This window comes from Engystomops pustulosus, chromosome 6 (assembly GCF_040894005.1).
Source record: "Engystomops pustulosus chromosome 6, aEngPut4.maternal, whole genome shotgun sequence".
In the NCBI taxonomy this organism is placed as follows: Eukaryota; Metazoa; Chordata; class Amphibia; order Anura; family Leptodactylidae; genus Engystomops; species Engystomops pustulosus.
Genome location: NC_092416.1, coordinates 72,908,467 through 72,921,909, shown reverse-complemented (window position 1 = coordinate 72,921,909; position 13,443 = coordinate 72,908,467). Strand labels below are relative to the sequence as shown.

Below are 13,443 nucleotides of genomic sequence, written 5' to 3'. Positions count from 1 at the left end.
TTGCCGCTATTTGCTGGTCGATATGGTCCAGCCAAAAGCAGCAATATTCTTCACAATGGGCATCGCTAGGGTGAATAAGAGCAACACTTGGCGATAATTTCCCTACGAAAAACCAAGATATGGTACAAAAGCGCTGGCCATGCACATTGTACAGATTACGCTGTACAACTCTTACGAGCTGTTCCAATGTGCATGTCCTGCCGTATCATTTCTCTGTTTTCAAGAGGAAGATATTAGGAAACTAATATTGGGACAAGAAGGACGGGGCCCCAGTACCTCTGGTTTAGATGTTCCTGTGTTTTGCCAGGACAGCATTTTCCCGGTGAATTCTGCTGCTTCTAATGGTAGGACTCAATAAAGAGTCTGTTCCAAAAGAGAAGTAAGGATGGACACTACATACTACTAAGAGACCTGCGACAACTCCAGAGTGACAAAAGTTTAGTTGGTCCCCTGGTATATTCTACCTCCTTATACACTAGACATTCACAATTCACGCCCAACCTATTGTGAATTAATTTCGGTAAAATGAATAATTGTAACAACTGTTATGTCCCGTTGCTCCCTATACCCCTCGATTATTTCATAAGGGGCGCCACATAACGGGCACTGAACTTTCCAGAAATAATTGCAATTTCCATCTTGGACTCCATTGCACATCATATTTGGAAACCACCTATATGTTCAAAATGCTCATTTCACCACGTGTATTACACTACACCACATATTACACCTTGCTATATTCCCCAAGGGGTGTACATTCAACAATTAGGGTCACTTTTCGGGTTTTCCTCTGTTTTGGTACCACTACGTCTCTCCAAATGTATCCTGACACATGTGAAGGATTTCTTGCAAATTTGGCCTCTAAAAGACAAACATCCCTCTTTTCCTCTACTGTGCGCCCATAAAGCATTTTATATGCACATGTAGGGTACTTCTACACTCGGGAGAAATAGTTTTACACCTTTTTTGGGGTTATTTAATATATTATCCCTTGTGGCTTACATAAATTAGGGGTAAAGTGACATTTATAGGAAAATTTTCACCTTTTTAATGATTCGGGCCCAATTGGATCATTCACCTGTAGGGGCAAATACATATATTGCACATTGCAAAATTCTCTAAGGGGTGTGCATTCAAAGATTAGGGTCACTTTTCGGATTCTTATCTGTTTTATACCACTAGGGTTCTCCAAATGCATGTCAAACATTTCTGTCAAATTTGGCTTCTAAAAGGCAAACATTCCCCTTTCCTTTTACTGTGCTCCCATACAACATTTTATATACACATGTGGGGTACTTCTACACTCGAGAGAAATAGGTTTACACATTTTGAGGGGTTATTACATTTTTTTATCCCTTGTGGCTATAAAAAATTAGGAGTAAAATGACCTTTATAAGAAAATGTTCACCTTTTATCTATTTAAGTCCTAATTAAATCAAACACCTTTATGGACAAATACACATATTACACCTTGCTAAATTCTCTAAGGGGTGTGCTTTCCAAAATGGTGATACTTGTTGGGGTTCCGCTCTGTTTTGGTACCACTACGGCTCTCTAAATGCATCCTGACATATGTAAAGGATGTCTGTCAAATTTGGCTTCTAAAAGGCCAACGCCCCTCTTTCCCTTCTGAGCTTCACTGCGTACCCATACAACATTTTATTTGCATGTGTGGGGCAATTTTATACTGGGGAGAAATGCTAGTACACATTTTTTGGGGTTGTTTCATCTTTAATGCCTTATGGGATACAAAAATTAGCCGTAAAAGTGACTTTTTTGGGAAAATGTTCACCTTTTTCCTTTTAGGGACCTAATTGAAGCAAACACCTGTAGGGGTAAATACACATATTACACCTTTCTGAATTCTCCAAAGGGTGAACTTTCCAAAATGGTGACACTTGTTGGGGTTCCCCTCTGTTTTGGTACCACTAGGGCTCTCCAAATGCATCCTGACACATGTAAAGGATGATTGTCAAATCTGGCTTCTAAAAGGCCAAAGCCCCTCTTTCCCTTCTGAGCCCTACTTTGCACCCATACAACACTTTATATGCAAAAGTGGTGCAGTTCTGTGCTTAGGAGAAATAGTTTTACACATTTATGGGGTTGTTTCATCTTTTATCCCTTGTGGCTTACAAAAATTTGGGGTAAAAGTGACTTTTTTGAGAAAATGTTCACCTTTTTTCCCTTTTGGGGCCTAATTGAATCAAACACCTGTTGGGGAAAATACACAAATTACACGTTGCTAAACTCTCCAAGGGGTGTACTTTCCAAAATGGTGTCTCATGTTGGGGCTTTCCTCTGTTTTGGTACCACTATGGCTCTCCAAATGCATCCTGACACATGTAAACTTTTTCAGCCATATTTACCCTGCAAAAACGAAACAACGCTCTTTCCATTCCAAGTGCCCCCCTGTGCCCGTACAGCAGGGTACAGTGACAAAATGGGTATTGGCATGCTCAGGAGGAATTGCCCTCAACATTGTAAAATGCATTTTCCTTTTTAACCCATTGTGAAGGTGCAAATTTTAGTGTTCAATGAATCTATAGTAAGATAAAATTACATTTCTCTAATTTCACTTTCATTTATCTTTCATGCTCATGAAACGCTCAAAGGGTCAACAAAATTCCCAAAGGTTGTTTTGAATATTTTGAGGGGTGTAGTTTCTAAAATGGTGTCATTTGTGGGGGGTTTCTGTCATGTGGGCCTTATAAAGTCACTTCTAACTAAATTGACCCTCCAAAAGTAGGTTTTGATGATTTTCGTGAAAATCTGAAAAATTGCACCTAAAGTTATAAGCCTCCTAACATCCAAAATAAAGGAAAAGATGTTTGAAAAATGATGCCAAGTTAAAGCAGACATATGGAAAATGTTAGTTATCAAGTTATTTTAGTGATATGACCAACTTTCCAAAAAGTAGAAAATTTTGAATTTGGAAAACATTGTTTTTTTCAAAAATTTTGCCAAATTTCCATTTATTTCATAAATAAATACTAAATATATTTATTAAATTTCTCAACCAGCATGAAGTACAATGTGTCACGAAAAAACAATCTCAAAATCAACTGGATATGTTAAAGCGTTCCAAAGTTATAACCACTTAAATAGACACATGTCAGATTTTAAAAAATGGTCCGTGTCAGGAAGGTGAAAAGTGGCTTCAGCGTTAAGGGGTTAAAGAAGGAAACCTTGCCTATCTTCCATCCACACCAGATATATCAAGATTCTACTAAGGGCAGCAGGGTGGCTTAGTGGTTAGCACTAAAGCCTTGCAGTGCTGGTGCCCTGGGCTATAGTTCCATCCCATCTGGAAAGAGTTTGTATGTTCTCTCCATGTTTGAATGGGTTTCCACCGGGTCCTTCAAACATTAGGGGGGATTAGGTTGTGAGCCCCATGGGGACTGGGACTGATCTAGCAAGCTCTGTGTAACACTGCATAATCTGTGTGCACTATATTAATAAAGGAATTATTATAATAATAAAATGAGAAATAAAGCTGGTGCAAAAGGAATTTCAATTATTTCAAGGCTTCTATGCCAGAAACACGGTGAGGACAGACAAGAACAGTGAGCCCCAAGGCTAAACCTTCCCAGTTATTCCTACCTAATTCCCCTAGCCTACCTTAAGTAGTAGATAACAACTGCTCGGCTTTCCCTTCCAGCATCAAAGTGACAAAAAAAAGAAAAACATCGAAGAATAGTTGACAAATTTGGGATAATGCAGTACAGAATCAATAGACCAAATGGATAGTCAGAGAACTGATAAAGGATCATGGAATCCAAAATGCAGAAGTCAAGAATAACAGAAGCCATCTCCCAGTAAGACTTGTTGCAGCAAGGTTGAAATGGCAAGATTGGGCCAGATAAGGCAGACCAACAGGGTAGAAATGTAAATGGAAGGATTCTGTCCATCTCAGCTAAATTAACTGTTAGCAACCCAGAGCAAAATCCACAGGAGGCAGATTGGCTGCTAGAGCAGCCAGAAACATAGTAAAGCTCTATGTATCCAGTCCATTCCATTCAATTTCAATACGACCTGAGGACATTGAGCAGGGAAAAAACCCTGTTAGATCTTCAAGCACCTCCACCACTACTTCCAATACAAAAAAGTATGCTAAGAGACTACCAATACAGAAATCTGCAAGTATTGGCTAGGAGTTAGTAGCTTGCCATTTTCTTTTTTTTTTATACAGCAAATTATATAGCTGCAACCTAACAATGTCCATAAATTTCTAAAACTACCAGCAGATTCCATTTATAGAGCCCTGCTATAATGAACGTTAAACATGATACAAACAGCTTTTATATCTGAAGATGTAAACCAGATTTTTTTTTCCATTCACTGTCAACAAGCAGAAACCTGGGAAATTGTGCAGGGGGAACCAAAAAAAGAAGAAACCCCGGGGAATTGTACAGGGGGAACCATAAAAAGTTGCACTCACCCTACTCTATCTCCCAGTTCAAACATTGCAGTGGTTTCCCAAAAAATAAGTAATGTCCTGTCTGGGATTCTTTAAGACCAGGAGACCATTGTGATGCTGGACAAGGAGAAGGAGCTTGGTAAGTCAACTAGAGGTGGGTAAGTAAACTTGCAAACCAAATGTTATTTCACACTCCAGAAAAACACCTTTAAGATTCTGAGAAATCCATAATTCTTTTTCACTGTGGACTTAAGGATTCTTCTGTGAGATGAGGCAGCAGCCTGTCAGCGATTACACACAGTTCATCTGTCCTAAAGGGAATTTTTGCCCCACTGGGACAAAGTTTGCCACTCAACACAGCTGTCCGGAAGGAACCTATGGACCCAGTTTTGGTGCATCCAGTATCACAAAATGTGTACTCTGTCCACCAGGAAAGTTCTGTAAAGGAGTGGGACAGACAGTTCCTACAGGTAAATATCAATGATGTGTATATGTACCTATAAGCTATGAATATTGTATACTAAGTGTTCTGACATTTTCTGTAGGAAACTGTTCTTCAGGATATTGGTGTAAAGAAGGGGCCGTAGATAAACAGCCACATGATGGGTTCTCTGGTGACATCTGCCCTCCAGGACACTACTGCCCAGAAGGTCTGCTTCATGCTACTATATATGACATTCACATTTTTTTTATCTTATTATAAAATGATTCTGTGATTTGGTTTTAGGATCGCATTTACCACAACCCTGCCCAGCTGGCACCTGGTCAGATACAGAAGGTCTAGGAAGTAGGCATGAATGTAGGCCTTGTCCAGGGGGAAACTTTTGCAATAACTCTGGTCTTACCTCTCCATCAGGTCAATGTGCACCTGGGTGAGTCTGATATTTTTACTCATTCCTTCACTTACAAAGTGGATAGAAATGTCTATAGAAATATGTGGCTTCATGTGTAAGATTTCCCTAGTATGTGTGTAAAGCTCATCAGAGACCAGGCAATCCTCCAGTGGATACAGTGATGACCTCCATAGAAAAAGATGGCTAAGGGGGACCTGATGAGTGTGCAAATAAATGGTCAATACAAAGTTTTTACTCCCAGGATTGGTACTAAGAGGAAAGAATGATTTCTATACTGATATGGATAACCATTCTGTATTGTAATTATAGGGTTATCTATCTAGGTTTTAGTAATTTGAGAGTCACTGAGCAAAATTATGTACTTGTGGATTAGTTTCTCACATTGTTTCTATTATCCGTCCTGTATTATGGAATTAAAAATGGAGTTTAATTTTTCTTAACTTTTTAGGTATTATTGTGCAGGTGGAGCTCAAACATCAACTCCAACTCATGGTCTTGGTGGGGGGCTTTGCCCACCAGGACACTTCTGCCCTCTTGGATCATCTGCTCCCATCTTGTGCCCTCCTGGCACTTACATGGCACAGAGCAGAGCCACTGAATGTAATACATGTCCTGCTGGTAAATACTGTGTGCCTGAAATTAGCCCCCAGCCTTGTCCAAAAGGTAAATACATAATCCACTTCTATTTTATTTGGCAGGGTTACACACAAACTGTTATATTACTGCCCTCCTATGTACAAGAATATAACTACTATAATGGGAGCAAAGGCATAGAAGGGCGGGAGATCCAGCATCCGAAAAAAATGTTAGTGAAGAATCGCTGTTAAGACATCGTAGACAACTTTAATTTTCTTCTTATTAAAAAATATACATAGTGAAAAACATGGAAACACGAAAAAAACAACCACAAAAAACATGAGACAAAAAATAAGCAAAGGTAACGCGTTTCGGACTACCTCATGTTTAGTCCTTAATCATACCTGCCCTGCTTGTGTCCGCTTGAGGTTTAAATGGTAAAGAGGACTCATGTTCACAAGCAGATTTCCGGCGTGGAAGTGACACGCCCGGTGGGGTGTGTGTTAACGGCTAACTCTGTTGCATACTGTGAAGAATTGAAAGTACAGGTAGATAAATTAATAAAAATAGAGTAAATCTTGTTTGTAACTGAGACAAACAAGATTTACTCTATTTTTATTTACCAGTTACAGGGACTTTCCGTGCACCCAGCCGAACTACACATCAAGAACACTGCAGAGGAGTGAGCTGTTACCAAAATATATTTTTTGCCTTGTTTTCATATAACTACTATAATACTGCCCCCTATGTACAGGAATATAACTACTATAATACTGCATAAAACATTGGTACAGCGTGCTGGATTCCATACCCTTTTCTACTATAATACTGCTCTCCATATACAATAATATAACTACCATAATACTACCTTCTACGTATAAGAATATAACTGCTGTACTACTGCTCCTTTGTACAAGAATATAACTACAGGCAGTCCCCGGGTTACGTACAAGATAGGGTCTGGAGGTTTGTTCTTAAGTTGAATTTGTATGTAAGTCGAAACTGTATACTTTATAATTGTAGATCCAGACAAAAAAAAATTTGGCTCCAGTGACAATTGGAGTTTAAACATTTTTTGATGTAATGGGACCAAGGATTATCAATAAATATTCATTACAGACACCTTACAGCTGATTATTGCAGTCTGGGACTATAGTAAAGCATTTAGAAAGCTTCACCAGAGGTCAGAGGGGTCTGTCTGTAACTATGGGTTGTCTGTAAGTCGGGTGTCCTTAAGTAGGGGACCGCCTGTACTGTAATACTGCTTCCTATGTATTAGAATATAACTAATACAATTCTGCATTCTATGATATTGCCCGAATGTACAAGAATATAACTAATATAATACAGCAGTATGTTGTATTCCCATGTGCGGCAGCTTCACAAAAAAATTTGTCTGCATGTGCAAATGTGCAAATGCTGTTCTCTATAACACAGGTAGTGTAACTTGTGTAGTGGACAATGACATGCACAGGGAGCCCTGCGATGCTCCATCTCTATCATGACTGTACCGGCATGTACAGTTGCTTATTGACGTGCCCCTGCATACAGTACATAACCTGTCTCCATTATATTCCAGAGCTATGTGTACCTGGGTCCATAGGTTACATGACATTATTTATCTTATACTGTACTGTATATACACTATAAGGTTTTCCTGCTATTTGCCTCTTGCTTGATACAAGTATTTTTTGGAGTTTGCTGGCATTACTAATGATTTCTGTAATTTCCATTCCTTGACCCTTTGGTTCTGACTACTCTTTTTATGTTTGTATTATCCAGTCTTAGTATGTGTTTGCACTTTGGCACATCTAGGGAATGTCAACCAGTTGTTACCTACCACTTAGGGTAGGCTGGGCTGTCAGGTAGGGAGATCTGGGAAGGGGGTTTAACCTTAGTACTTATTGCCCTTGTCTTTCTTTCTTGTCTATCCAAGCTGTTCCTTTCCAGCATTACACCTTGAACACAATTTGCATTTCACATCCTATAATGTTATATCCTGTAAGTAATTTAAGTCATTTAAGTAATTTAGTAATCTGTTGGTGCAGTTAGTGGGTACAATTTTTTTTATCTGGCTGTTAATCTTAGTTGTCGCCCTCTATATAGCCATGAGATGCATTCTGTAGGATTCAGAGCAAAAAAATAAAAATAACAATTCTGGAACTCCCTGTTTGGAGTCAGAAATCATAGCTTGTGTTCTTCAGAATGCAGTGATGGTTACTGTAAAGTCAACATGATAAAATAATTTGCTGTACAGCCCTGCAGCACTACAGTTCAGCATCGGTACTACATACTACCTCCATAGCAAGACCACCTTTTACAATTTAACATGGTGGTCACAGACGGACCAACCCTTAACAGGTCTATGTTCTTGTATCCATTTTAGGATTTTATTGTCCACAGGGCACCAGTCTGGACTGGAAGCCTTGCCAACCTGGAACATACAGCTCAGAATTAGGACTGGAGAATGCTGCTGGCTGCAGAGTATGTGATGGAGGCAAATATTGCATGTTCCCTAACTCTAGCAGTGTGACAGGAGACTGTGCAGAGGGATACTATTGTTTGGCTGGGTCTCAGCGGCCAGACCCAGAAGAAAATGCAGGTATAATTTATAGAGACGTCATGTTTTGTGTCTTCACTGGAGTAATTCATGATCAGTAGAACACATGATGATAAACTGAGACAAATGTAACATTTTCTCCATTTATATACCATACCATGTCTATAGAGTAGCCCAATAGTTTGTCTTTCGCTAAAGAGGGAGTTACTGGGAAGCTTTGGCAGCATAAACAGAGGAAAGCCAGCAGACATGATCACACCCCTTATGTAATTAGATATTAATTTTCATAAATATAGAAATATGATTAAATGACAGATAATTATGAAAAGGGAAAGGTCTGTTTGGAAAGCTAATAATGTGCGCCATATATTGATGTTTTACAGGTGATTAGGACAATGGTAGATAAGAGGGGACATGATTAGTTTATATAAATATATGAATGGTCCAAACAAAAAATGTGGTGGAAAATTGTTCCAGGTTAAATCGAATCAAAAGACATGGGGTTACTGTCTCCATATGGAGAAAACAATCACTGGCGGCGACAAGGCTTTTTTACTCTGAGAACTGTCAATCTGTGGAGTAGCCTGCCTCAGGTGTTGGTCACAGCAGGGACAGCAGAGAGCTTCAAGAAGGGTCAGATGCCTTTTTACATCTAAGAAACAATGACAGTTATTTTATATACTATTGTTAACCCTAAATATCTTGCAAAACTCTCCAATACCCTGCATTGGTTGAACTTGAGTGACATGTGTCTTTTTTCAATTGTATAAACTATGTAACAATGTGGAAGAACACCTTTAATGGAAAAAAGACGTTTATTTATGTCTATATCTATTCCCAGTTTTCCTAATATATGTTAATATTAATATTGCCATTTTATATGTGATTAGGATTATCTGGTCCTTGTCCACATGGGCACTACTGTCCCCGGGGCAGTGTAGTTCCCATACCCTGCCCACCTGGTACCTTCAGCTCAAAAATAAAGCTGCATTCAGAGGTAGGATGAATTGAGTTTTAAGATACTTATATTCCATGTCTTATCAAACTGATGGTTAATATTTGCCTTATTAACTGGAAAACCATACAAGGGTGGGTTTAGGCTGCCGTAGTTCCGGGCTATATGAAAATTTTGAGCCCCCTCAAGTAGTTCCCCTCCATTCTGTTCTGCGGGAATGTGAATGTGTGTCAAGAGCCGGCAAACATGTATGAGGATTTCAGGGCTGGAGGTCTCTATCTTTATTATCTCTCTAGGGCAGTATTACATTAAGTGGGTGATTTCGAGGTCTTGGACCCTGGGTGGCCACCCAAACTGCCCATATTCTAATCCACCACTGAATCCAGAAAATAAGTAAAGGATACACCACAAATTAAAAATGGTTGTTCTCATACAAGAGACAGTTTTCCGTCTTGAACTTCAATTTTTACAAAGTATTTATTAATACAATCACTGGAAAATTGAGTGAGGTTAGAACTGAGGAAGGTAAAACCTGCCAGCTATTTCATTCTGGCTGGAGAATATCAAAACTGGCACCAGTCTTAATGTATTTCACCTGTATCTGGAAAGAAACGTTCTTTGGAACCTGACTATATACGTTTTGTCCTTTGTCATAGGCTGAATGTTCTCCATGCATTGCTGGACATTACTGCGACTCTCCCGCCCTTTTGGTGCCTAATGGGCCATGTTTTAAGGGTTTCTACTGTACCTTATCTTCTGTTTCTCCTCAGCTATTCTCAGATACTATTATGGGAGGTCCATGCCCTGCAGGTAATGGCATTATTTTCATAACCTATCAAGAATTAGGATATATAAGTATTAATTGTTATTGGCTCAGTTATATTTACTGTGAACATCTTGCATTTGAGGACACTTCTGCCCTCTTGGGACCTTCGTTCCTCAACCTTGTCCTCCAGGAACATTTAATCCCTTGGAACGGCAAGGTGTTTGCCAACCTTGCAGAGAAGGGTGAGCTCCTGTGTGCTATGTACATCCCTGATGGGTCTTTTTACATTTGGATGTGTACAGGATTACTGGAGATATCTGCATAACCGATAGACTATCTATATGTTCTGCTTTTGGATGGCAGGTTCTTTTGTCGCAATAAAACTACAACTCTGGAAGGAAACGAGTGTCCACCTGGGTTCTACTGTCCTGAAGGGACATTCGCTCCTGAGCAATACCCATGTCCCAGAGGCACATACAATCCGCAGAGAGGAAGTCATGGCTTAGAGGACTGCTTGCCTTGTGACCCAGGTGACATGCTATATAAAACTATACAAGAGAACCTGCCTTGCACACAGCAAAGAATATTCAAGGATACACAAACAGAGAAAAAGTAAAACATTGTACTATTAAATTGCAATGTATTTCAAAAGAAAGTATTATGAATGAATTTGTAAGGACTATTAAATTCTATTAACCCCTTTATGTACAGCAGGTTATCCACTTTTCTCCTGGATTACCAAGTAAATGTACACAGTGGTGGATGAACAAGCTGTAACCCGACTTAAATCCTCGCTCCCCATGAAACAGTCATACAATTAAAAAGTAAAGAAGGCAATGAAAAAATGTTTGGCCGTCCACCTCCTAAAAAGTGTCATAACAAGTTTTTTAAAAGTAATATGCATCCCAAAATGGGCCCAATAGAAACAGTGGCCCGTATTTATTAAATCATTTGCGCCAGTTTTCTGTATTTACATGTATTTATAAAGTGTCTGCGCCAGTATTGGGTCACGGCTACACTATGTCCACCACACCACAAAATTCTGCATATAAAGGGGCGTCTCGGTGCCGGACCATGCACCACATCTATTACTGGGACTCAACAGAATTGTTAAAGGTGCACCAAAAAAAAGTATGTGCACACTTTCCCAACACCATGTTAAGGAACACCGTGTGCCATTTTCGATGAATCTGGCGCACTCTGCACACTCCTCAGGCAAACTGAACATCATGCAGTTTGCACTACTTTTGATAAATGTGGGCCATTAAGTCCCAATAGAAATATTAAGTCATTCAAAAGAAAAAAAAAGTAATCAAAGAGTTCAATCAGCGGCAAAATAAATCATAAAAAATATTATTAGGAAAAGAATTAAGAACATTAAAATCCCATACATAATATTCTTAATAAAAATAATCTTTAGTTATATAGCACTATCTTATTCCGTAGTACTTTACAAATCATAGGGGACATATACAAACAAAATAATACATCACAGAGTACAAACATTCATATGGAACAATAGGAGTGAGGGCCCTGCTAGCAAGAGCTTACAGTCTATGAGGATGAGGGGGGACACAAGAGGTACAAGTATAATGGTCCAGCCATTCTTTATAACAGAACGGAATAAAATAATTTAATAAATAAAAATTCTGCTGCTTGAACTAGCCTTAATCAGCTGCCATCTTATATATGAAGTCCAAAATTAGATGGGTTTTAAGAGCATGTTCAAAACTTTGGAGGTTGGGTATTAGTCTGGAAGGGCATTTCAGAGAGTTGGTACAGTTTGGAAGAAGTCCTGGAGACGTGAATGAGAGGTTCGGATAGGGTGATAGACTGAGATGAGAGAAGAAAGATAGGGAGGTGCAGCAATGTGCAGAGTTTGTGGATGAGGGTTATTATTCTAAACAGTAATTGGAAGTATATGGTATAACTAAAAACATAAAGAGCCACAGAATTATTTATCTTATGGTGGCGCTAGGTACGTTAGCGTTTTATGTAATCCCCGGCCATTTGGGTTTCCAGACATAACAGGAGGCTCCAGCCTCCTATGTCAGGCAATTCTACTTCAGGCACTGCCTGGCATAGAGTTTTGCCTTATCCGTCCACGATTCAGACTTGTAGACAGGTGCAGGATACAGCAAGTGCACAGGCCTTCAAGCCCCATGCCAGCACATTCCCCTGCCACCTGCATCTCCTTCAAACCCCTCCATGCAACCTTGGGAAGGAGGTGGTATGAAGGGGGGAAAGGGCTCAACTCTAGAAATTGTGAATATTTCAGGGCTTGTTTGGTAGAAAACTGTTGTACAAGCCCTGATAAATAACCCCTGATATGTTTCTATATAGTCCATATTGCCTGTTTATAGTAAAAAGAATCCAACCATACACTAGAATGCAGCTAATGAATTTACCCTTTCTTCTTTTATGGTTCCAGAGATACTATATATAGATATTACCAATCATAGTTTTGGAACAATTGTACTTTTTTATATTAATTCAACTCTAGTACAGAAAATAATGTGAAATACAGTGGTTATTTTATATAATTTAAAATCTCATAATAATATGGTATATAATCTCTATATTTTATAATAAAATGTGTCATTTTTTTTACAGGGCATTACTGTGACACACCTGGAAAAGCGCACGTGTCTGGGCTTTGCTCTGAAGGATATTTCTGTACACATTCTATGAAAACACCAAAGCCAAACCAGGGACTTCTGGGAGATGTGTGTCCTTCAGGTTATTATTGTCCCATTGGATCCATCCATCCTCATCCTTGCCCTGCTGGTTCATATAGTAATGGCTCGGCAAACATTGGACCTGAAGCTTGTTTGCTCTGTAAGCCAGGTAACCTCACACTAGTATTGTTTTCCAGACCAGTATAACTCTTAAAATGTTCAAGCAGTGTCATCATATTCATGTGATTTCAGGGTACTTCTGTGGTAGGCCTGGACTCGCAATGCCTAGTGGTCCCTGTGATGAAGGCTTCTACTGTACCAGAGCATCTCTGTCTTCTCATCCATCTGAGGTAAAAGGCAGAAACTAGAAATGTCATATGTAGATGTAACACTGTAGAAGACTCATGTAATATACATTTTTGTTGTAGGTGAGCAGCAGTGGTGGCCCATGTCCTGCCGGTCACTTCTGCCCACGGGGAAGCAATATACCTCAAGCTTGTCCTGCAGGGACCTTCTCACAATATGTGGGACAAGCCAACTGCTCGGAGTGTCCAGAAGGTTTCTATTGCCCTGTACAGTCTACTAACACAACCATTTGCCCTGAAGGTAGGTAAATTAGTTTTCCTCTCAATTTATT

The 13,443-nt window shown here is 39.4% G+C and overlaps 1 protein-coding gene across 1 annotated transcript in view; it reads left to right on the top strand.

The window, feature by feature from the left end:
* The window catches only part of LOC140065935 (uncharacterized), a 122,308-nt gene that overhangs the window by 27,277 nt on the left and 81,588 nt on the right, over positions 1–13,443 (top strand). Inside the window, exons 10-21 of the mRNA XM_072113495.1 lie at positions 4,672–4,887; positions 4,963–5,067; positions 5,145–5,289; positions 5,720–5,934; positions 8,234–8,449; positions 9,298–9,404; positions 10,019–10,172; positions 10,271–10,370; positions 10,492–10,658; positions 12,742–12,975; positions 13,059–13,156; positions 13,235–13,412. Of these exons, the coding sequence (XP_071969596.1) occupies positions 4,672–4,887; positions 4,963–5,067; positions 5,145–5,289; positions 5,720–5,934; positions 8,234–8,449; positions 9,298–9,404; positions 10,019–10,172; positions 10,271–10,370; positions 10,492–10,658; positions 12,742–12,975; positions 13,059–13,156; positions 13,235–13,412 (1,935 nt within the window). The remainder of the gene's footprint in view (positions 1–4,671; positions 4,888–4,962; positions 5,068–5,144; positions 5,290–5,719; positions 5,935–8,233; positions 8,450–9,297; positions 9,405–10,018; positions 10,173–10,270; positions 10,371–10,491; positions 10,659–12,741; positions 12,976–13,058; positions 13,157–13,234; positions 13,413–13,443) is intronic.